Raw genomic sequence first — 25,555 nt, 5'->3', positions numbered from 1 at the left:
CTTGACAAATAAATACAATTAGCAAAACTCTCCCCAGAGGCCTGGTGCCTCGCACAAAGCACCACTATCCACAGCAGTTTGGCAAACTTAACAACTGAAGGAACAAAATGCTGTGACCGACCGCATTGAATCCAACCAGTACAAAACACATTCCTCCTCTTGATTGCAGGCCAGGACAGGGCAGTGGCCCCCGGGCTGGATCTCCTCCAGCCGGGCTCACCGTCTCAGTCATTATTTACGGATCAAGCAACCACCTCACTCGCAAACTCCTGAATATAATATCCACCTACACAGGACATCTCTGGAACTCTGTTACCTTGCATGCCCAACTTGTGGTCTTCGGGACACCGCCGGGATCTACAATGAGAGTGGAAATATGACAAAAGGGGCTGGTGGGAATAAGAAAGGTCTCCAGCTAAGACCCCTGGCCCTATGAATTCTGTGACCAGCGAGAAACACGTCTCGACATCTGTAGATGCCCGCGAGGATCACTTGCTGGCAGTGATGCAGAGCGGCTTCATGGCCGTGAACACAAAACTGGACGATATAGTCTCCACCATGGGCTCATTGAAATCCAAATTGGAGAAACAAAGTGGCCGTATCAACGATGTAGAGACCAGACTCGGGGGACAGAGGACAAAGCCAACAGACACAACCACAACATAATAAATCTACAACTGAAAATGAGCAAGGTCGGCAACAAATGGCGATGATCATGATTCAAGCTCAACGTAAAATAAAATGTGCATAATCGTAATACCTGGGCGGCATGCAAGTGTCCCATGGAAACATTTGTGGAAACCAGTTGAAAACATTGTCTGACCCTACAAAAAAAATGTCCACGCACTACCTGGTGGAGCGAGCTCACCATGCATTGGCACCTACCCCTAAAACGGTAGCTCCCACATGCACCATTATTGCAAGATTACTTAATTACAGGGACAGAGACCGCCTTTTTACGGATGTCCAGAGTGCAAGGCACGCTTCTCTATGAAGCTCAAGATATCCACATCTATCCAAATTTTGCAGCGAATGTACAGGCATTGCGGAAATCATACGATCCAGTAAAGAAACTGCTCCGGATTAGACATATTCTGTATGCCCTTATGTTTCCGGCCAAGTTCAGGATCCAACATGGAGATAGTGCACATTTCTTTGAAAACCCATCCAAGGCCACTGCATACGTGTTGGCGTCTATCCCTATCCCACAGCAGGACCGCAGTAGGAACTGCAGTCCTCCACCACGCAATAACGAGATGTATGCCAAAGTTGGTGACTGAATCATATGGACATTGGACTGAACCTGATCACCAAGAGAATATAAATTGGCATGCAACGTACATATAATTTGAGATCGGTCACTCTCCCAGTGATCTGCTGAAAAGTTGCAACAACTATTCGCAATGCTCCCCAGGAGGTCTCCATAGTTCTGTTTAGGTTACATCATCAGATAGGGGTGATTAGGAGGGAGTGTGGGGGGATATCCGTCAAGTTTGGGTCAGAGACGGAATCAGTTATCAAAAATTTGAGATATTGAATGGAAATGTAGATGTACTCTGTTATCTTGGAAAAGTGCAGACATGTTGCCTGACAGATATGAAAATAGAATCCTTTGCAGCATATATATGTGAAGCTTGTATATTTTGTGAGACTGCCCGGGTACAATGGGTGATCAAATCTCCTTTCTAACGTGGAATGTCCGTGGACTAAATAACCCCAAATAGTGATGCTAGAGCAGACTCATGCCCAAGTGAAACTCAATAAGGGGTTTGTATCTAACTAGGGGTCTCAACGTGGGTACACTGATTACTCAACTCAAGCGAGGGGGGGGGGTGGGTGATGACCCTGATACAGCGTTCACTGTGCTTTCAGGAGGTTAGGCAAAGTTCTCCGGGGTCGATGTACAACTAGTCAACACGTACGTACTAGTCTGCACAGAGGGCCTGCCTCCCCGATTATCTGGGGGGGGTGAATTCAATACCATCCTGGATTGTGCACTGAACCGAATGAGAAATACCCAATGAGATTTAACTAATACTGGTCGCATGGTTAGACAAATTATGCTACAAAAACGGAGCTGGTGGATGTATGGAGAGTGCGTAATTCCAGTGTGCGTGAGTATACTTACTACTCGTCAGTTCATGATGCGCAGTCCAGAATTGATTATTGGTTGATCCCCGCAGGAAGCATGACACTATTCCACAATAGTGCAATACACCCAAGAAGCATTTCAGATCACTCACTGGTATCATTATTAATCCAATGGCACGACCCTGGCACTTCTCGTCCATCGTGGAGAATGCCATCTTCATGCTTGCTTGATCCGAACATTCTGGAGCAATTACAGGATAAGATTGAAGGTTTCTTCCAGAGGAATAAGGGGTCTGTATTGTGTTATTCCACTGTCAGGGGAGAAGTGATCTCAATGACTGCCGGTAGCCTGAAGGAAATAAGAAAAGAGTTGAGAGCAGTATAAACTGACTTGAGACAACTTGAAAACGAATATGGCATCATATGCGACAGGCCATTGCTGGGACTCCTCCATGAGAACGTATCAAAATTTAGAGACCTGGCTGATAGAGCGATCCACCTCATGAGCCAGGCGACCCAGTCATGGCAATACGGGGAGGCAGGCAGACCGGGACGCTTCCTAGCGGGAGCAATCCAAGGAGAAAGAGGGACACAATACATTACTGGGATTAAGGGGCAGTCAGGCAGCATACTAAGTACACACGAAGAGATCAATGGTGAATTCTACCGATACTATGAGACCTTTTACACCAATGCAGACAAATGCACCAACACAGAACTATCCCATTATTTGAACGGAATTCCTCTGCCTAGGGAGGGTGGTCAGTGATTAGAGCACATTTTCTTCCCAACAAGAAATATTTAAGGTAGAGGATGTCCCACTTAATAGCAGTGTTCGAAATTGAGACAAGCTGGGAGCTATTTAGCTCCTGCTTCTAGCATAGTAGAGCCTGGTTAGCTTGAAACAGCTACCAGAAGCTACTTTTGGCTCCTAGGGCCAACTTGTGCCTTCTAAACATGTAAATGTGACATTAACCTTGAGTGTTTGAGAATGTTAATAAACAAGAATTAGAACACATCGAATATACATTTAAACAAAATAGTTAATACGAAATGGACAAAATGTTAAAGGAGCATCTCTGGCTCCCCTGCGATAGCTCCAGCCTACATGGTGATGCCCGACACCCAGGAGCTGGTTTCAGCTCCTGCCTACAGGGTGATGCCCGACACCCAGGAGCTGGTTTCAGCTCCTGCCTACACCGTGATACCCGACTCCCAGGAGCTGGTTGCAGCTCCTGCCTACATGGTGATGCCCGACACCCAGGGACTGGTTTCAGCTCCTACCCAAATGGTGATGCCTGACATCCAGGAGCTGGTTTTAGCTCCTGCTCATCAAATCTTAATTTCGAACCCTGTTATAGCTAATGCTTCTAATTCCAATACTGAGTAATAATTTTTCTCTTGGGGAAACAACTTGCGGCTAGCAAATAATACGGGATGTTCTAGGTCATCATGAATTTGGGATAACGCAGCTCCTAGTCCAGTCAAAGAGGCGTCGGTTTGTAATATGAATTCCTTTGAGACATCGGCCACCTTCAGAATGGGACTTTGGCAGAGAAGATGTTTCAAACTATTGTAACAAATATCGTCTTTGTCTGTCCAATGAATTTATTAAGGTGTGTCGTTTCTTAATTTGTCAATCAGTCAAAATGTTATTTCTGAATAATTAGGGATAAACATCATGCAGTAATACCCAATCAGCTCTAAGAATGCTCTAAGGTCATAGGTCACGTTTGGTCTTAGGTGCAGGTGCATTTAAGATGTCTTTTGTTGTTGTGGTTCTACATTTCCATTCCCTACAAACAACCCCAAGTATTTCACAGCTGACTGGGCAAGTTTACATTTTCTAATGTTAGCCGTTAGCCCGGCTTTTCTTAAGGTTCTCATAATCGTATAGAGGTGAAACAAATGGTCTTCTCATGTTTTACTGTAGTTGATAATATCATCTATGTATGCCCCACAAAAGTCAGAATAGGGTTGTAGGAGGCCATCCATTAATCTTTGAAAAGTCGCTGGAGCACCGTGCAAACCAAATGGCAGTACCCTAAATTTAAAGGGACCAATAGGTGTTCAATAGGCTGTTTTCTCTTTGTCTGGACCGCGTAGAAGTACTTGCCAATATCCATTGGTTAAGTCTAGTGTTGACAGGTATACTGCATTCCACAATTTATCAATCAGGTCATATATTCTTGGCATTGGGTAGGCATCAAATGCAGATATGTTAACTTGCCTGAAGTCTATGCAGAATCTCCATGCTTGGTCAGGTTTAGTTACCTACACAATTTGGGATGACCACAGACTTGAAGAGGGTTTGATAACATTGGCTTGTAACATGTTTTTAACCTCAGTAATGACAATTTTCTTCCTAGGCTCTGGGAGCCTGTAGGGTTTTAAATGTATCACCTTCCCTGGTGCAGTTTGTATATAATGATACGCTCCCTGTACCCTCCCTAGTTTCTCATGAACAGATCTGGAGATGTGGCAACGAGATCGGTCAGATTTTCCTGTTTATCCTTGGGGAGATTTTGTGGTATAAATTCTACTTCATCTAGGTTTTTTTGGACCTAGGCAAGCGAGAATAGGGGAGCGAGAGGATTGTGAATCTTCCCTCCACTCCTTCAGAAGGTTAACGTGATTGAGGTGCGTCTTCTGGCATTGGTTCGGTTTGGCTACTATATAATTGCAAGCTCTGATTTACTCTAATATTTCATATGGACCATGTCACTTTGAAATTAATTTGTTCTCAGAAGTGGGTTGAAAGACTAAGGGGGTCATTACGAGCCTGGTGGTAGGGGGTTAACGAGGCCGGTAGAGCTGCCGGCCCCATTAACCCACTACCGCCTCATTACGAGGTCTCCTCGCGGGACCCGTTAAGGACGCCTGCGGCTGTCTGCGTCGGGCCATGGAGAATCATATAAAATTCTGTCTCGAACGCCTACTCCCTTCAAATGCAGCTGATTGCAGTTTTATTTGCCCTAACATCACCAGCACAACCAGCGCTGGAGTCTGGATTCTCTGGCTGCTTCCATCGCATGCTGGTAACACTTACATATATAATCATTTTGATTCCGCTGACAGTCTATGTGGACAATTTGCGCTTTACCTCTTCCCAGAATTACTCTAATCTCATTTACTCCCCCCCCCCCCCGTAGTGCAAACTTGCTTCAAATTGACCTAGGGTTATGGAACGCCCGATCTATTTGCAACAAAACCATCTTCAGTCTTGGATCTTTTCCTGAGACTTAATTTGCACTTTCTTTGTCTCACTTAAACATGGATTCCTCCATTTAATACCACTGCAACTGCCTCCCTAACCACTGCTGACACTTCATTTTGTCACATTCCATGACCTTCTGGCCGTGGAGGAGGAACAGGAATTTTGTATCGCTCCCAACTATGCAACTGTCGTAACTTCAGCAACTATACTTCCTGCATTTTCTTCATTTGAATACTCACTCACTACTTTCTCAAAACCCTATCCCATTTAATTCCTACTTATCTATTGTCCTGTTGGTAACACCATCTCATCTTGTGATGATATTGATAATCTCCTCTTTACTATCCTTCCTTCCACTGTCCCTCTTGACTCTTAGGCAACTTTAATCTTCATCTCACCACGTCCATTTCTTCCTATCCTGGACCCCTATCTTATTTCTCCTATTACCACTCCCTCATCACATGTCTCTGGTTCTCATCTCGGCTTAATCCTTGTTTCTCCGTCATTGTCTATTTTAGGTGTGTCATCTCTTCCTGTCTATCTTTCTGATCACATCTTCTTCTTACTTCAGTTGTTCCTATATCTCCAGTATCTACCTTCCCTCGTGTACTCTCTCTACGAGATCTGCGTAATTTCAATACTTCTTTATTTGTCTCCATCTGTTCTGCTGCTCTACCATCTCATTCTACTTTCTCAGCTCTACCTGCTGATGATGCAGCTTCAACCCTTTTTATCTCACTTTCCTCATCTCTTGAAACTTTATATCCTGCTTCGCCTTTCACTCTATCTCATAAACTTTCCCAACCATCGCTTACCAGTCATCTCCAGTCAATGCGGCGTGCTCTGCGTCCACTGGAAAGGCAATGGCTTCGTCACAGACATGATAAGGACTTCCAATCCTAATATTCATACCACATCTTATGTGATAACCATCTCTTAGCTGCTAAGCGCTCTTATTTCTCTGATCTTCATGTTCAGTCAACTCACCCGTGATGTCTTTTTCAAACTTTCTCTCGCCTTCATTCTCCTACTGTGGACCCTTCACTTAACTGGTCTTTATCTGCCTCCGATATTGCTTCTTACTTCTCTTCTAAGGTGACCTCTCTTTGCCGAGCGATTGGCTCACCTCAATCCTCCTCTCATAGTTCATTCTTTCCACCTATCCTTCCTCCAGCTGCCTCCATATCACACTTTTCTCTTGTTAAAGACACAGCTCTTTCCCTTCTGATGGCTCGTGCCCTTCCCACTGCTGCACCCACAGATCCTATTCCACCGGCTCTTATCTCTAAGGTCTACCCTTCCCATCTTGAGGAAACCTTCCGCTGATGCCTCCTCTCTTGCCTCTAACTTTTGGCCCATTTCTCATCTTCCTTAACTATCTAAATTGATTGAACGCATTGTCTATCTTCAAGTCTCTTTTTTTGTTTCTAATAATTCTATTCTTCCTTGTTTCCAATCAGGCTTTCGACCTATGCGCTCTACTGAAATGGCCCTTCTCTCAGTCCTTAACTCATTACTCACAAATCAGTATTCTAAACATTCCTCTATTCTTGTCCTACTGGATCTTTCTTCTGCTTTTGATACTGTCGATCACCAGCTTCTTCTAGCCTCCCTATCATCTTATGGTTTTTCAGATTCTGTCCTCTCTTTGTTTAAATTTTATCTATCCCATCGAACATTCTGTTTCCTGGGGTGGAACGACTTCTAATTCCTACCCTCTTGCTCATGGTGTTCCACAAGGGTCGGTTCTAGGACCTTTCCTTTTTTCTCTCTACACTTCTCCCCTTGAAAACATCATTTCCTCTTTTGGCCTTTGTCGCCAGTTTTATGCTGATGATTCTCAGCTCTTCCTGTCTTTCTCCTCCTTCGCTTCTGACATTCACACCCAGCTTTCCGTATGTTTAATGGCCATCATATCATGGATGGCTACTCATTGGGCCTCATTACTAGTTTGCCGGTCCGGAAACAACGGTGCCGGTATCGTTGTGTCCGGACCGGCAAACTACGAATTCTGCGAGCGGGTGCCTTTCCGCCCACCAGATCTGACCTGGTTTGCGGAACGGCACCCGCTCGGAGACCTTGACGGATGCGCTGGCACTGTTGCACACAGTGCCTGTGCATCCGTCGCACACAGTGCCTGTGCATCCGTCGCACACAGTGCCTGTGCATCCGTCGCACACAGTGCCTGTGCATCCGTCGCACACAGTGCCTGTGCATCCGTCCTCCCCATTCCCAATGAGTCCAATGACTCCGGCCGTGCCGGTATTTACCGGCATGGCTACCGCCAGGGTCATAATGAAGCCCATTATCTAACTCGCTATACTGCAAAAACTGAATTCCTCTTTTCTCCCTCTACTACTATCCCTTCTCCTATTCCTCCTCCTTCTATTTCATTTCCTCACCCTCACCTCTTCTTTGCATCCACTGCTCGTAACTTGGGGCTCTATTTGGATTCCGACCTATCTTTTAAACATCAGTATAATTTATTTAACATCCGAAAAGTTTGCTCTTGTCTAACTTTCAACTCAACTAAACTACTCATATCCCCGCTCATATTTTCACGCCTCTTTTTATTACTCCTCCACGTTTTTTGGTCTTCCGGTATCTCCACTCCTTCCTCTAAAATCCATCTTTAATGCTGCAATTAGGGTACTCTTTTGCTTGGCCCCACGTGAATCTATTTGTCCTGCTCTCCACACTTTAGGTTGGCTTTCCTTTCACACACAACTTAAGTTCACTTTTCTTTCCCTAATTTTCAAATCTCTCTGTGGCCTAACTCCCGACTTTCTTACCTCATTAGTCTCGTTCTACACTCCCTCTCGTTCGCTCCGCTCTAATACTCAGTTTCGATTGACAGTTCCTTCTCCCTGTACACAATCAAGTTTTCGTACATTTGCACATCTTGCTCCTTTGCACTGGAATCTTCTTCCTCTTTCTATCCGCTCTATCACTTCCTATCCCCTTTTTTGTAAAGCATTGAATCTACATCTGTCCCAACAAGACTGATTTTGTGGATCTTATGACAAATCTTACATGCTTGATTGTACTGTTTGATAAATTTGCTATGTAAAAGCGCTTTGGATTAAGGCGCTATATATATATATATATACTCCATAAATACAAATACACCTGCACAGTTCAACAGCTCCTTTAAGCTCGGTTGTGGCCTCATTACGACCCTGGCGGAATGGATTAACGGGTGCCGCAAAAGGATGCGGACCCGTTAAACCCGTTCCGCCACATTACGAGGTCCCCTCACGGGACACGGTAAGCACGCCTGGTAAAACCAGGCGTGTTTACCGGGTCCCGCAAGGGGAAGAGGGAGCAAACAACGGGCCAACTCGTAATCGGCCCATTGTTTGCTCCCTCTTCCATTCTCATTCAGCCCTATGGGGGCTGAAATGGGAATGGGGAAGGTCCGGGTCCGGGTCCTTGGAGGGAGGAATTACTGGGCCCTCCGAACTTAGAATGGCCCGGTAATTCCTCATTCTGGGAACCCGGACCAAGAGGCGATTTCGGCGCCCTCCTAAATGCAGACGGGCTAGTCACCTGTAAGACCTCCCTGGGTTATGCTCAAGCCCTCATCATTGGGCCTCAGCCCTCCTAAATTCAGACGGGCTAGTCACCTGTAAGACCTCCCTGGGTTATGCTCAAGCCCTCACCATTGGCCCTCAGCCCTCCTAAATGCAGACGGGTTAGTCACCTGGAAGACCTCCCTGGGTTATGCTCAAGCCCTCATCATTGGCCATGAGCCCTCCTAAATGCAGACTGGCTAGTCACCTGTAAGACCTCCCTGGGTTATGTTCAAGCCCTCAACATTGGCCCTCAGCCCTCCTAAATGCAGACGGGTTAGTCACCTGTAAGACCTCCCTGGGTTATGCTCAAGCCCTCATCATTGGCCCTCGGCCCTCCTAAATGCAGACGGGCTAGTCACCTGTAAGACGTCCCTGGGTAATGCTCAAGCCCTCATCATCGGCCCTCAGCCCTCCCAAATGCAGACAGGCTAGTCACCTGTAAGACCTCCCTGGGTTATGCTCAAGCCCTCATCATTGGCCCTCCGCCCTCCTAAATGCAGACGGGCTAGTCACCTGTAAGACCTACCTGGGTTATGCTCAAGCCATTATCCTTGGCCCTCAGCCCTGTTAAATGCAGACAAGCTAGTCACCTGTCAGACCTCCCTTGTTATGCTCAAGCCCTCATGATTGGCCCTCAGCACTCATAAATGCAGATGTGCTAGTCACCTGTAAGACCTCCTTTTGGTTATGCTCAAGCCCTCATCATTGGCCCTCAGCCCTCCTAAATGCAGATGGGCTAGTCACTTGTAAGACCTCTCAGGGTTATGCTCAAGCCCTCAGCATTGGCCCTCAGTCCTCCTAAATGCAGACGGTTAGTCATGCTCAAGCCCTCATCATTTGCCCTCAGCCCTCCTAAATGCAGACGGGCTAGTCACCTGTAAGACCTCCCTGGGTAATGCTCAAGCCCTCATCATTGGCCGTCATCCCTCCTAAATGCAGATGGGCTAATCACCTGTAAGACCTCCCTGGGTTATGCTCAAGCCCTCATCATTGGCCCTCAGCCCTCCTAAATGCAGATGGGCTAGTCACCTGTAAGACCTCTCAGGGTTATGCTCAAGCCCTCAGCATTGGCCCTCAGTCCTCCTAAATGCAGACGGTTAGTCATGCTCAAGCCCTCATCCTTTGCCCTCAGCCCTCCTAAATGCAGACGGGCTAGTCACCTGTAAGACCTCCCTGGGTAATGCTCAAGCCCTCATCATTGACCCTCAGCCCTCCTAAATGCAGACGGGCTAGACACCTGTAAGACCTCCCTCGTTTATGCTCAAGCCCTCATCATTGGGCCTCAGCCCTCCTAAATGCAGACGCGCTAGTCACCTTTAAGACCCCCCTGGGTTATGCTCAAGCCCTCATCATTGGCCGTCATCCCTCCTAAATGCAGATGGGCTAATCACCTGTAAGACCTCCCTGGGTTATGCTCAAGCCCTCATCATTGGGCCACAGCCCTCCTGAATGCAGACGGGCTAGTCACCTTTAAGACCCCCCTGGGTTATGCTCAAGCCCTCATCATTGGCCGTCATCCCTCCTAAATGCAGATGGCCTAATCACCTGTAAGACCTCCCTGGGTTATGCTCAAGCCCTCATCATTGGGTCACAGCCCTCCTAAATGCAGATGGGCTAGTCACCTGTAAGACCTCTCTGGGTTATAGTCAAGCCCTCACCATTGGCCCTCAGCCCTCCTAAATGCAGACAGCTAGTCACCTGTAAGACCTCCTTGGGTTATGGTCAAGCCCTCATCATTGGCCCACAGCCCTCCTAAATGCAGACGGGCTAGTCACCTTTAAGACCTTCCTGGGTTATGCTCAAACCCTCACCTTTTACCCTCAGCCCTCCTAAATGCAGACAGGCTTGTCACCTGTAAGACCTCCCTGGGTTATGCTCAAGCCCTCATCATTGGCCCTCGGCCCTCCTAAATGCAGACGGGCTAGTCACCTGGAAGACCTCCCTGGGTTATTCTCAAGCCCTCATCATTGGCCATGAGCCCTCCTAAATGCAGACGGGCTAGTCACCTGTAAGACCTCCCTGGGTAATGCTCAAGCCCTCATCATCGGCCCTCAGCCCTCCCAAATGCAGACGGGCTAGTCACCTGTAAAACCTCCCTGGGTTATGCTCAAGCCCTCATCATTGGCCCTCAGCCCTCCTAAATGCAGACGGGTTAGTCACCTGTAAGACCTCCCTGGGTTATGCTCAAGCCCTCATTATTTACCCTCAGCCCTCCTAAATGCAGACGGGCTAGTCACCTGTAAGACCTCCCTGGGTTATGCTCAAGCCCTCATCATTGGCCCTCCGCCCTCCTAAATGCAGACGGGCTAGTCACCTGTAAGACCTCCCTGGGTTATGCTCAAGCCCTCATCATTGGGCCTCAGCCCTCCTAAATTCAGACGGGCTAGTCACCTGTAAAACCTCCCTGGGTTATGCTCAAGCCCTCATCATTGGCCCTCAGCCCTTCTAAATGCAGACGGGTTAGTCACCTGGAAGACCTCCCTGGGTTATGCTCAAGCCCTCATCATTGGCCATGAGCCCTCCTAAATGCAGACGGGCTAGTCACCTGTAAGACCTCCCTGGGTTATGTTCAAGCCCTCAACATTGGCCCTCAGCCCTCCTAAATGCAGACGGGTTAGTCACCTGTAAGACCTCCCTGGGTTATGCTCAAGCCCTCATCATTGGCCCTCGGCCCTCCTAAATGCAGACGGGCAAGTCACCTGGAAGACCTCCCTGGGTTATGCTCAAGCCCTCATCATTGGCCATGAGCCCTCCTAAATGCAGACGGGCTAGTCACCTGTAAGACGTCCCTGGGTAATGCTCAAGCCCTCATCATCGGCCCTCAGCCCTCCTAAATGCAGACAGGCTAGTCACCTGTAAGACCTCCCTGGGTTATGCTCAAGCCCTCATCATTGGCCCTCATCCCTCCTAAATGCAGACGGGCTAGTCACCTGTAAGACCTACCTGGGTTATGCTCAAACCCTCACCTTTTACCCTCAGCCCTCCTAAATGCAGATGGGCTAGTCACCTGTAAGACCTCACTGGGTTATGCTCAAGCCCTCATCATTGGCCCTCAGCCCTCCTCAATGCAGACCGGCTAGTCACCTGCAAGACCTCCCTGGGTTATGTTCAAGCCCTCATCATTGGGCCTCAGCTCTCCTAAAAGCAGACGGGCTAGTCACCTGGAAGACCTCCCTGGGTTATGCTCAAACCCTCATCATTGGCCCTCAGCCCTCCTAAATGCAGACGGGTTAGTCACCTGTAAGACCTCCCTGGGTTATGCTCAAGCCCTCGTCATTGGCCATGAGCCCTCCTATATGCAGACGGGCTAGTCACCTGTAAGACCTCCCTGGGTTATGTTCAAGCCCTCATCATTGGCCCTCAGCCCTCCTAAATGCAGACGGGCTAGTCACCTGTAAGACCTCCCTGGGTTATGCTCAAGCCCTCATCATTTGACCTCAGCCCTCCTAAATGCAGACGGGTTAGTCACCTGTAAGACCTCCCTGGGCTATGCTCAAGCCCTCATCATTGGCCCTCGGCCCTCCTAAATGCAGACGGGCTAGTCACCTGGAAGACCTCCCTGGGTTATGCTCAAGCCCTCATCATTGGCCATGAGCCCTCCTAAATGCAGACGGGCTAGTCACCTGTAAGACCTCCCTTGGTAATGCTCAAGCCCTCATCATCGGCCCTCAGCCCTCCCAAATGCAGACGGGCTAGTCACCTGTAAGACCTCCCTGGGTTATGCTCAAGCCCTCATCATTGGCCCTCAGCCCTCCTAAATGCAGACGGGTTAGTCACCTGTAAGACCTCCCTGGGTTATGCTCAAGCCCTCATCATTTACCCTCAGCCCTCCTAAATGCAGACGGGCTAGTTACCTGTAAGACCTCCCTGGGTTATGCTCAAGCCCTCATCATTGGCCCTCCGCCCTCCTAAATGCAGACGGGCTAGTCACCTGTAAGACCTACCTGGGTTATGCTCAAGCCATTATCCTTGGCCCTCAGCCCTGTTAAATGCAGACAAGCTAGTCACCTGTCAGACCTCCCTTGTTATGCTCAAGCCCTCATGATTGGCCCTCAGCACTCATAAATGCAGATGTGCTAGTCACCTGTAAGACCTCCTTTGGTTATGCTCAAGCCCTCATCATTGGCCCTCAGCCCTCCTAAATGCAGATGGGCTAGTCACCTGTAAGACCATTGAGGGTTATGCTCAAGCCCTCAGAATTGGCCCTCAGCCGTCCTAAATGCAGATGGGTTAGTCACCTGTAAGACCTCCCTGGGTTATGCTGAAGCCCTCATCATTGGCCCCCAGTCCTCCTAAATGCAGACGGTTAGTCATGCTCAAGCCCTCATCATTTGCCTCAGCCCTCCTAAATGCAGACGGGCTAGTCACCTGGAAGACCTCCCTGGGTTATGCTCAAGCCCTCATCATTGGCCCTCCGCCCTCCTAAATGCAGACGGGCTAGTCACCTGTAAGACCTCCCTGGGTTATGCTCAAGCCCTCATCATTGGGCCTCAGCCCTCCTAAATTCAGACGGGCTAGTCACCTGTAAGACCTCCCTGGGTTATGCTCAAGCCCTCATCATTGGCCCTCAGCCCTCCTAAATGCAGACGGGTTAGTCACCTGGAAGACCTCCCTGGGTTATGCTCAAGCCCTCATCATTGGCCATGAGCCCTCCTAAATGCAGACGGGCTAGTCACCTGTAAGACCTCCCTGGGTTATGTTCAAGCCCTCAACATTGGCCCTCAGCCCTCCTAAATGCAGACGGGTTAGTCACCTGTAAGACCTCCCTGGGTTATGCTCAAGCCCTCATCATTGGCCCTCGGCCCTCCTAAATGCAGACGGGCAAGTCACCTGGAAGACCTCCCTGGGTTATGCTCAAGCCCTCATCATTGGCCATGAGCCCTCCTAAATGCAGACGGGCTAGTCACCTGTAAGACGTCCCTGGGTAATGCTCAAGCCCTCATCATCGGCCCTCAGCCCTCCCAAATGCAGACGGGCTAGTCACCTGTAAGACCTCCCTGGGTTATGCTCAAGCCCTCATCATTTACCCTCAGCCCTCCTAAATGCAGACGGGCTAGTCACCTGTAAGACCTCCCTGGGTTATGCTCAAGCCCTCATCATTGGCACTCCGCCCTCCTAAATGCAGACGGGCTAGTCACCTGTAAGACCTACCTGGGTTATGCTCAAGCCATTATCCTTGGCCCTCAGCCCTGTTAAATGCAGACAAGCTAGTCACCTGTCAGACCTCCCTTGTTATGCTCAAGCCCTCATGATTGGCCCTCAGCACTCATAAATGCAGATGTGCTAGTCACCTGTAAGACCTCCTTTGGTTATGCTCAAGCCCTCATCATTGGCCCTCAGCCCTCCTAAATGCAGATGGGCTAGTCACCTGTAAGACCTCTCAGGGTTATGCTCAAGCCCTCAGCATTGGCCCTCAGTCCTCCTAAATGCAGACGGTTAGTCATGCTCAAGCCCTCATCATTTGCCCTCAGCCCTCCTAAATGCAGACGGGCTAGTCACCTGTAAGACCTCCCTGGGTAATGCTCAAGCCCTCATCATTGACCCTCAGCCCTCCTAAATGCAGACGGGCTAGTCACCTGTAAGACCTCCCTCGTTTATGCTCAAGCCCTCATCATTGGGCCTCAGCCCTCCTAAATGCAGACGCGCTAGTCACCTTTAAGACCCCCCTGGGTTATGCTCAAGCCCTCATCATTGGCCGTCATCCCTCCTAAATGCAGATGGGCTAATCACCTGTAAGACCTCCCTGGGTTATGCTCAAGCCCTCATCATTGGGCCACAGCCCTCCTGAATGCAGACGGGCTAGTCACCTTTAAGACCCCCCTGGGTTATGCTCAAGCCCTCATCATTGGCCGTCATCCCTCCTAAATGCAGATGGGCTAATCACCTGTAAGACCTCCCTGGGTTATGCTCAAGCCCTCATCATTGGGCCACAGCCCTCCTAAATGCAGATGGGCTAGTCACCTGTAAGACCTCTCTGGGTTATAGTCAAGCCCTCACCATTGGCCCTCAGCCCTCCTAAATGCAGACGGCTAGTCACCTGTAAGACCTCCTTGGGTTATGGTCAAGCCCTTATCATTGGCCCACAGCCCTCCTAAATGCAGATGGGCTAGTCACCTGTAAGACCTCTCTGGGTTATGCTCAAACCCTCACCTTTTACCCTCAGCCCTCCTAAATGCAGACGGGCTTGTCACCTGTAAGACCTCCCAGGGTTATGCTCAAGCCCCTATCATTGGGCATCAGCCCTCCTAAATGCAGAGGGGCTAGTCACCTGTAAGACCTCACTGGGTTATGCTCGAACCCTCACCTTTTACCCTCAGCCCTCCTAAATGCAGACGGGCTAGTCACCTGTAAGGCCTCCCTGGGTTATGCTCAAGCCCTCATCATTGGCCCACAGCCCTCCTAAATGCAGATGGGCTAGTCACCTTTAAGACCTCCCGAGGTTATGCTCAAACCCTCACCTTTTACACTCAGCCCTCCTAAATGCAGACGGGCTTCTCACCTGTAAGACCTCCCAGGGTTATGCTCAAGCCCCCATCATTGGCCCTCAGCCCTCCTAAATGCAGACGGCTAGTCACCTGTAAAACCTCCCTGAGTTATGCTCAAGCCCTCATCATTGGCCCTCAGCCCTCCTAAATGCAGACGGCTAGTCACCTGTAAGACCTCCTTGGGTTATGGTCAAGCCCTCATCATTGGCCCACAGCCCTCCTAAATGCAGATGGGCTAGTCACCTTTAAGACCTCCCGGGGTTATGCTCAAACCCTCACCTTTTACCCTCAGCTCTCCTAAATGCAGACGGGCTTCTCACCTGTAAGACCTCCCAGGGTTATGCTCAAGCCCCCATCATTGGGCATCAGCCCTCCCAAATGCAGAGGGGCTAGTCACCTGTAAGACCTCACTGGGTTATGCTCAAACCCTCACCTTTTACCCTCAGCCCTCCTAAATTCAGATGGGCTAGTCACCTGTAAGACCTCCCTGGGCTATGCTCAAGCCCTCATCATTGGCCCTCAGCCGTCCTAAATGCAGACGGGCTAGTCACCTATAAGACCTCACAGGGATATTCATCGCGCTCCAGCAGGGGTGTGCCATCCAAATGCAAGTGTGTTCTACTTCCTCCATCCCAGTGATGGTAACAATACTTCTGCATGACTTAGTTCACAATGTCACAGCCATTAGTGCCGGCAGCGTTCACGGTAATGTACTCAACCGAGGAACATTCATTCTAGCACTCATAGGCCGAGAGTTGCGCAACAGACTGGGGCCTCTGAACATGTCTGACTTTCCATGGTAACAATATTTATTCCCTTTGCTACAAAGTTGCTTTCTCTTGCAGGGGAGAATTTCTTAAAGGGTCAGTAGCTATGAATTCCCGTATTAAAGGACCAGCCAAGACCCTCTTTTCTACACCTGGGAATGGCACTCGAAGGCCCAGCTCTTTCTACTGTCCTGACTTGGCGGTTGCCTGGTTTAAAGGGGAAAGTATCTTCTCCAAGCATAGGAATTTCCCTAGTGATGCAAGCCTCCTGGAGTCATTTGGCTGGTCAAGGCGCAGCAACAATAAGGTGAACCAAAACCCTTGAGCTCCCAGTTGGGAACCAGGCAGGATTAAGTCTGTTGCTATTCCCTACTCCGTGACATGGTTTATGGGGGTCATTCAGAGTTGGCTGTACAATCGGCAGTATTTGACATGGTTTTACCATCTACCCAATTCAGGCTTTGGTCAAATACAGTGGGAATAACTCTGGTAGTATGTTGTATGTAAGTTTCTGTGCGTTTCCACCTTCCCAATGGCATTTTTATTTGAGGGAAAGGGAAACTCGACGTGTCAACCTTTTGAACATTTCAATAAAAAATGTACAGTCCCTTAAAATACTTGCTCCCCCTTCTTCACTGCCCTTTATAAAATATTGCCAGTCTCAGAAGAAGGGTTAAAGTTCCTATTTTCCACTGTGTTTTGTCTTGTAACTGATTGTGCCAGAATTCCTCATAGATTTCCCCCTCCCCCCTTGCTCTTCTCCCCTTCCCTCTCGCCAAAGCTTGCGTGTTCTCGCTGTCACTGGGTCTACCAAGATTGTTGTTTTTGTTCTCGCTTGTTCCCCTCCCTTGCCTCGTCGCGCTCTGAAACACATGTGTATGAGCGCAATACAAATAAAATATCAATATCAAATATCAATAGATTTAATGCGTGTACACTCCATGACAGTGACACACACTAGTGTCGGGCTGCTCCCTGTTTCTGTTTTTTACTAATAGAAAAAGAAAGTTATGTCTGCTCTTACATTTATTCTAACAGGTAACGGATACAAGCAGAGGTACAAGAGGAGACATACAGAAGATGGCATGCCAGCTCTCCAAGTGAAGGCGCTGACAAGGATGGGCAAAGACAAGCTTCTCCAGCACTCCTTGAAGAGAGAGAGGTGGACAATGGGAAAGTCAGTATGAAACAGACCAGCACAATCCTTTGGTGTAAATAAATGCTCCAATGACCAATAGAGCATAGAGCGGGGGCACACACATACATGTGGCCAAAGCTTTATAAGTATACCCAAAATAAACATCTGTCTGAGTGAACACGCAGAGCAGAAGAATAGGCAGAAAGTTTGAGTCTAATGTTGTACCCTTGCTCGCTGGCGCTGCGTCTAAAAATGCCAATTCTTACTACTAAATACAAAAAGAGTGTGGGATAGTGTTCACAAGAAAGAAAGAAGTGTTCCCAAATGATAGTCTCCCTTCCCAGGGCGGCAGTTCAAGAGGAGGAGAAAAGCAGCGAGAACCAAAGGAGTGACAAGGAGAGAAGCGACCTTGCCATTATCAACCCATCCACAAATCCTCTGTGAAAGGAATCATAAGACCGCGAACAATAGCCTGCGTGTGTTGCAGCAGATGTCAACGGTACATGGAACCCTCCTACACTGATAATTAGAGCAGGGAGAAACGCTTGCTACCGTGGTATCGTCCTTGACTCCAGAGACAAGAAAAGCCAAGTGGTTCATCACAGCCGGTGAGTCGAAGGGAGGACTAATAAGAAACCAAACTATGTTGAACGAAAGGTACAAATGGCAAATTAAGGGGAAACCCAGCTGCAGAGGAGTCCGGCACCACATGAGTGCTCACTCGATAGACCATGGTTGATTCCCCTATTGTTAGAACTACAGATACCAGAAGGCCCTCCGAGAGCTGCAAGGAAAAGGTAAAAGTGCTCATACAGGGGTCTAGCAAAAACCCCAGTACAGTCGAAAGACTTTGACCGGCACGTAACTGGAAAGCTAAGGGAGACGAATCTTGCATAATGAATAAGGGGAAGGAACTGTGTGTTTGGCAAGAGTGAACCCGACAGAGGGATGTTGACAGAACGGGGCAAAGCATGTTGCCCCAGTAAACATTGTGTTGACAAGAGTGAACCCGACGGAGGGATGTCCACTGTGGATTTTTTAAAGAGACATTAAGACTTGTGAATAAAAGCCGTAGTGAACTCGACAGAGGGAGGCTGCTATTCGAGAAAGATCTGAGCCCGGAAGAGGGGGATCCAGGGGTGAAAAGCCATCGCCCAACGACAAGTGAATACCACAGGCAACATCTTTTGAATACTACATTTGAGAAGGGTCTGAACCCAGAAGAGGGGGATACAGGGGTGAAAAGCTATCGCCCAACGACAAGTGAATACCACAGGCAAAATCTTTTGTATACTACATTCGAGAAGGGTCTGAACCCGGAAGAGGGGGATCCAAGGTGAAAAGCCATCACTCAATGACTCGTGAATGGAGCAGGTGAAATCTTGTGAATAAAGGCCATAGTGAAGCCGGCAGAGGGAGGCTGACATTCGAGAGCGGGACCCAGAGGTGAAACCCATCAACCAACATTACAAAATAGATGAGATTTTGTGAATAAAAGAAATAGTGAACCCGACAGAGGCTGCTATTCGAGTAGGATCAGAGCCCGGAAGAGGGGGATTCAGGGGTGAAAAGCCATCCCCCACTGTACATACAGAAAGGAACTTTTCATTTTGTTATTTTGAACCCATCAGATCGTCGGAGGTAAGGTACTTTTTTGTAGAAAAGAGACATAACCACTGAAGATCCTGATACCTGACAACAGAACTGTAGTCTTGAGCTGGGAATGCTCGAGAGTGTGCTGTGCTCAGGAGTCTTGCCTTGTCCCATGCTCAATACGTGGGGAAGGAAGCCCCTTGCTATATCATCCTGAAGTATCATTTGTGAACACGTCTTTCCTTCTTGTGAACACTATCCCACAGTCCATTTGTATTTAGTTGTAAGGATTGGCAATAGTGTTGTTTTAGTAAATAGACATCAAGGGTTTAAGGACTTCAGGGTTAGTGCGCTCCGCCCCAAACTATGATCATGAAGCCAGCTGCGTTGCGGTCATGGAGTGATATAGCCTCAACCACCCAAATCAAAGGGTTTAACGCAATATGGGGTGCCGCAAGTTGCGCTCAGCCTACTGAACTTAAATGCAGCTTTGTAAAGCGCCTATTGTAAATCAATCACTATTCTTTTACAGTTAATCAAAATCCTTTAATTTAACTGACAGCAGGCATGTGTTTCGAGCATACAGTCGTTCTCAAGGCTGCGTAATGAGTTTCATGACCATGATAGTTTAGAAAAATAACAGTGAAAAGTATCCACAAAAAAATTTAAATAAAATATAAAAGTTCCCAAGGACACATTTTTTGTTAAAACACAACATCGCCCATGACAGTATTAAAGCAATTCATAATCCACGATTGAAATCAGTGTAGTGAACATTATCAGAGAAAACAAAAGAAAGAGAAAATTAGGGTATTCACCAAAACCACAAAATAACTGCAATCTAAAGTACAAGCAAATTAACATTATTTAACCATATTAAGATACATAATCAAAAGAAATCATAAAGAGACACATACCATTAAGGGCCATTGTTGGGGCACAGATGAGCGTTACATAGAATTAAAGTAAACAGACATTGGGCCTCATTACGAGTCTGGCGGTAACCGAGGCGGTAAAACCACCTGGTTACCACCGGACTCATATTACCATTCCGCCTCTGTGATGCCCGGAATTACCGGGGCATTACAACCCCGGTGACCCGGGAATTCCGGAGGCGGAATGGTGGTAATCCCCATTCCCATTGAGTCCCTTAGGACTCAATGGGAATGGGGATCATGGAAACACCGGCACCATCTCGTGATGGTGCCAGTGTTTCCTCGTCTGCCTGCCGGCGGGCAGTGTTAAACCTGCCAGGTCAGACCTGGTGGGTTTGACGCCTCCACCTGCAGGAGTTGTGATCACCCGGCATGGAAACAACAGTGGCGGCGTGTTTACCGCTACCGTTGTTTCCATACCGGGTCGGTTGTAATGAGGCCCATTGTAATGAGCCTGGGCCCTGAATCCTTCATACTTTATCAAATATACTTCAATCAGTATGAATCTAAATAAACGGATAGTGGAAACCTGTATCCCAAACACTGGGTGATAATACACATGCTTCAAATGACACGTCTCGTGACTTGATAAGAACATGTGCTCCGCACTGGTAATAAAGTGTAATTGTGTGTAGGATTCCCATGTGCACGCCTCACTTTATTTCAGTTGTAGCTGTCTATTCCCCAGTGGGGGGTCTGCTAAAAAAAGAAATCGATCCCATCACTATTGGGTTAATCAAGCCCATAAGAAGAAATGTATTTGGGGTGTCGGCCAACATGTCTTCAATTTTTTTAGGGAAATTGGGCACATGAGCCGGAAAAAAAAGTAAATGTGCTAGTAGATTAGGTGAAAGACCGGGATGCTAATGACAGTAGCCCCCATGTCCAAGGGCCAACAGGCCCTACCTTAGGCTCAGACTGGCAGGATGTTGCTTGCCTAGTGAACCCCCATACACAGGGGTTATCACGCTATTGTTTATCCCCCCTCTGTAAGTCAAGTTTGTGATTAACCTTTTTTTTGTTTAGTAGGTCTAGAAGAATGGCTCCAGGAGAATTCCGTAAACGGAAAGCCAAGTTTACAGACGATGAACTGAACATCATCGTGGACGGCATCATAGAGAATTATGCAAGACTCTTCGGGGTCAGCGCTTGTCGCACTCCCTTGTCGATAAAAAGCGGAATATGGAGGGACATTCTGAAGAAGCTGAATGCCGTATCACCTGTTGTCAGATCCATTCGTGAAATCAAGAAGCGATGGCACGATCTGCGACGCAGGGTTCGTGAACGATACCTTGAACACTCCAAAGCTACTGGACCACCAAAACCACTTATCCTCTCAAAAGTTCAGGAAAAAGTATACAGCACAATGGATATGGCCAGCTTGGAAGGTGGTCCTGGGGCGGACACGTGTTTATCAAGTGAGTATTTAAGTTTCTTTTTCACAAATGACATGTATTCAGACTTCTGACACTGAACGTCTTTAGCAATAAATGCAGTTCAAGAGAGTTTATTTGTGTAAAATGTTGGCTGCATGTTTCACCAAGCTTGCGGAACATATTTGAAATTGGAAAAAGATTTTTTTTAAATGTACCACCAAATTGTTTTTTATGGTTTGGATTGCTGTTTTTATTTGGGTCACTACAACAGTTGCATAACAGTAGCTGCAAAAGTTTTCCATTTAATTTAAGAGTAAAATGTGTACCACCTTCATTGCACCAGACTGTTGAAAATCATTGATTTACCATAATTCAATGTGAAAATGTTTTTCTTTCTGCAATAGAATCACAAGGCATTGTCGATGTGCGAGAAAAGACTCTTCCTCCAGAAACTCAACCGTTGCAACAAACTGAAGATGAATTTTACTATGAGGAAGAGTTTGATAAGCAACAGAACCCAAATGTAGACCTCTTCTGCCCTGATGATGCTCAAATATTAAACTTTCAGCATCTGCCAGAAAATGAAGCCATCTCCGAAACCTCTGACACAGCCCAGACACTCGCAGAGGAGAATGTGGCAGCTCCAAACTCCACAAGTGAAATGTTACATGTTCAAAAAGAAGTGTTGCTTCAGACTTCTCAACAAAGTAGACAACTGAAACGTCTAAATGTCAAAGTGCAAAGATTAAATACAAATATGTGCAACTCGTCTGAAAAACTCCATGGTCTCATGAAGGGCGGGGCGAGGTCTATTAGTGCTTTAAGTCGATATCACGGTGCAGTGGTCAAACTTCTGAGAACTAATCAAGAAGAAAACAGAAAATTATTTGAGAGCACCGTGAACTGTGTGAAGTCTTTGGCAGAGTCTATTAACAATCACAACCTTACACTCGGCTTACTCTTGAACAACGTTGTCAATTCTTCCACAAAAAGCCAGAGCCAAGAATGTGAATGCCGCAAGGACATCCAACGCGGCGGTGGTGCTGCACCCACCACAGACGCACAGGCAGCCTCATCAACTAATTCTGTGCCTTTCACACGTCGACGCACAAGGAGAATAGGTTGTGCAAAAAAGCGGACTTTTTTGGTGGAAAATAACTTGCAAACTAACTCGAATAGTGACGTTTAACCCTGTTGTGTTATACATTGAGAAAAATGGCATAAATGGTTGAAAAGTCAATTTGTCAGTGACAACTACATTAGTGTTGTAGTATGTATTACACCGGCCATTTTTTGAAAGAGAAATTAGAAAAGATAGTGAGACTGTGGATTTGAAGAAAGAAAATGTTAAAAAAGCAATGTTTCAATAAGTCAAAAGGGTGTACAACCCTGTAACTGCAAATGGACACGGAGAACATAAATGAAATGGTAGTGGTCAAAGAATCGGTATACTTTTTTAAAGGTGTAGTTAAATAAATGAACTGTATGTATTTTCTAAAGAGAAAACACACATTTGAAAAATAAGTCATCAAAGGAAGTGCCTTTCAATATACATTAAAAGTATAATCATAAAGCAAAGGCCTGCCCTAAATCTGTATAACTTTGGATACCAATACTATCAAAACTTGAACTGTGAAAATAGAAGCCGAAAAGAGTTCTGGCCAGGTGAGTTACACAGCACAAAGTCTCGAGAAAGCACTCCAAAAGAAAGCACTCCAAAAGAAAGCACTCCAGAAAGCACTCCTCGTGCCCTAAAGTAAATCCAGAGAAAATAAGCTGACTGATAGACTGGATTATTACGCTTCTAAAATATTCTTTGCAGTTGGAAACAGGCGCGATTAAATGTTGAAGACGATGCCCGCCAGAGCATGCACTTGAATGGGTCTTCCAGAGATAATCCGTGTCACTGCCATGTAGAGCAGTGTCTTAGTTGTGACTGCTCTGTATGCAATGCAGGCTGACTTGAAAATGTTGCCTATTTCAAGAGGCAGCCAGTGCATCTCCTTGAGGATGGGAGTGATGCGATCGAATTGTCCTGTGATGACGTGTGCTGCACGGCTTGCAGAGCGGGCAAGGTTGCATCTGGAAGTCCTGCGAGTAGGGCATTGCCACTGTGCAGGTGGGTAAGACCAGGGCTTAAACAACTGCCCTGAAACTCAGGGTAGGGATGAAAGACTTGACTTTGAGGAGTAGCGCAAGCTGGTACCAAACTGCGTGGCTCTTCTTGGCCATGTGTGTTTTGAATAAGAGGACACAGTCTACGATAAAGCCGAGAGATTTTGCAGTGGGTGGGACTCAAGCATGAATTTGTTGAGCTTCATGTCGGTCAGCCACTGCATTTGAGCATGCTCTGTGGGGCTTCCTCAGGGAATTACTTCAGTTTTCCATGTAATGTAGATACTACCCAACCCCATCTAAGCTACCATCCTATTCATGTTACATGCAGGGTTTTCCATCCTCATCTACGTGAGTTAGCCCTCAAATAGAAGAAGCAGTAGGCAGCAACAGAAGCTTATGTCATGGAAGACGTTGCACAGCACATTTACTCTGCATACATATGGGTCGTGGGGGAGCATACCATAACCTGAGCCCATGATGACATTGCAATCTTCTTTAAGAAGGCCAAATATCCAATCAATACTGTTTCTTGAACATCAGTGAACTGAATTCCAACCATTCTCAGGCGGTGCTTATAGATTCAGCACAGGTGGAAAGAGCTAAGGTTTCAGAATAAATGCTGTCTCTTGACGGTTTGAAATGTGATAAATGTGACTCCACAGGTGCATTTGATAAGTTATATTGCAAGTAAGAAAGAGTTTGAAGAAAAAGATTGTAAAGTCCTTACATGGGGGCTTAAATGGAATCACAAGTAAACTTCAAACATAACCTAGAAATGGATTTTAATACTAGAAACTATGAGATAAAAGTTAAATAGCTAAGATCAGGATGTACACTCTTCAGGGTTCTCAAAAGTATTTGAATATTGAGAACAGAAATAGAAAGTCGATTATTGCCCCACTAAACTAATATTATATTCACACTGAAGGTAATGTATATTGATAATTGAAGGCGAAGTGGTCTGAATTGGAGGTGGAATCACAGTCTTTCTACTCTGTTTTTTGGCTAGAGGAGGAACTCAATTGCAGTACATGCATCTAACACTACAAATACATTTAAAAAACGAAAACGTTTTTCTACAAAAATGGCCACCACATTAGCGTGGCTGTGGTAAACCCTTTGCTGAGCTTGCTGCCTCCCTGATTGAGCAGCTTGTGGTCCTTTTAACCAATCAGCAGCCACCGGCAGGCGTTAGCCAGCCCCACACCATTGAGGCCCCCACAGTAAGGCCCTGTCTGCTCCTGTCGGGGCCCCACTCTTCTTACATCTATAGCCTAAGATGCTCCCTCATGTTGGTTACTCCTTCCACGCACCTATGGACTGTGACATCCCCCCTCTTGCCACCACTTGAGTATTGACTATCGCTTGTTGGCTTCTTCGCCTCTACTTGAATTGCTCCTTTTGCCTCTCCAGACACTCACATTTCAGATGTCCCTTGTACTATAGTGAAACTTCACTCTGTTTTCCACTCCCTGAGTTACATTTCCTCTGACTCCATCTCTGCATTGTTTAGGTTTGCGTTCATCCTGCATTGTATGTGTCTGTTAGTGTAGAAATCACATGTATATGTGCGTTCATCCTGCATTGTATGTGTCTGTTAGTGTAAAAATCACATGTATATGTGCGTTCGGCCTGCATTGTATGTGTCTGTTAGTGTAAAGATCACATGTATATGTGCGTTCGGCCTGCATTGTATGTGTCTGTTAGTGTAAAATCACATGTATATGTGCGTTCAGCCTGCATTGTATGTGTCTGTTAGTGTAAAAATCACATGTATATGTGCGTTCAGCCTGCATTGTATGTGTCTGTTAGTGTAGAAATCTAATGTATATGTGCGTTCATCCTGCATTGTATGTGTCTGTTAGTGTAAAAATCACATATATATGTGCGTTCGGCCTGCATTGTATGTCTGTTAGTATAAAAATCACATGTATATGTGCGTTCGGCCTGCATTGTATGTGTCTGTTAGTGTAAAAATCACATGTATATGTGCGTTCATCCTGCATTGTATGTGTCTGTTAGTATAAAAATCACATGTATATGTGCATTCAGCCTGCATTGTATGTGTCTGTTAGTGTAAAGATCACATGTATATGTGCATTCAGCCTGCATTGTATGTGTCTGTAAGTGTAAAGATCACATGTATATGTGCGTTCAGCCTGCATTGTATGTGTCTGTTAGTGTAAAAAACACATGTATATGTGCCCTCATCCTGCATTGTTTTCTTTGTACTATTAATACCCACTTGGCCAACTGTGTA

At 46.9% G+C, this 25,555-nt stretch overlaps 1 protein-coding gene across 2 annotated transcripts in view; it reads left to right on the top strand.

Moving 5' to 3' along the window:
* Positions 1 to 23,944, top strand: part of LOC138564304 (uncharacterized) — a 41,787-nt gene extending 17,843 nt beyond the window's left edge. Inside the window, exons 3-5 of one of the 2 annotated variants that reach the window (XM_069642899.1) lie at positions 17,174 to 17,312; positions 20,831 to 21,219; positions 21,582 to 23,944. In XM_069642899.1, the coding sequence (XP_069499000.1) occupies positions 17,174 to 17,312; positions 20,831 to 21,219; positions 21,582 to 22,366 (1,313 nt within the window). In that variant the 3' untranslated portion in view covers positions 22,367 to 23,944. Of the gene's footprint in view, positions 1 to 17,173; positions 17,313 to 20,827; positions 21,220 to 21,581 lie in introns of both variants that reach the window. The other variant, XM_069642898.1, reaches the window with a different exon arrangement.
* Positions 23,945 to 25,555: the final 1,611 nt, after the last annotated feature.

This window comes from Ambystoma mexicanum, chromosome 1p, assembly GCF_040938575.1.
Source record: "Ambystoma mexicanum isolate Mex_15411 chromosome 1p, UKY_AmexF1_1, whole genome shotgun sequence".
NCBI lineage: Eukaryota > Metazoa > Chordata > Amphibia > Caudata > Ambystomatidae > Ambystoma > Ambystoma mexicanum.
Note: the sequence above shows the minus strand (reverse complement) of the source record. Positions and strands in the feature narration are given on the sequence as shown.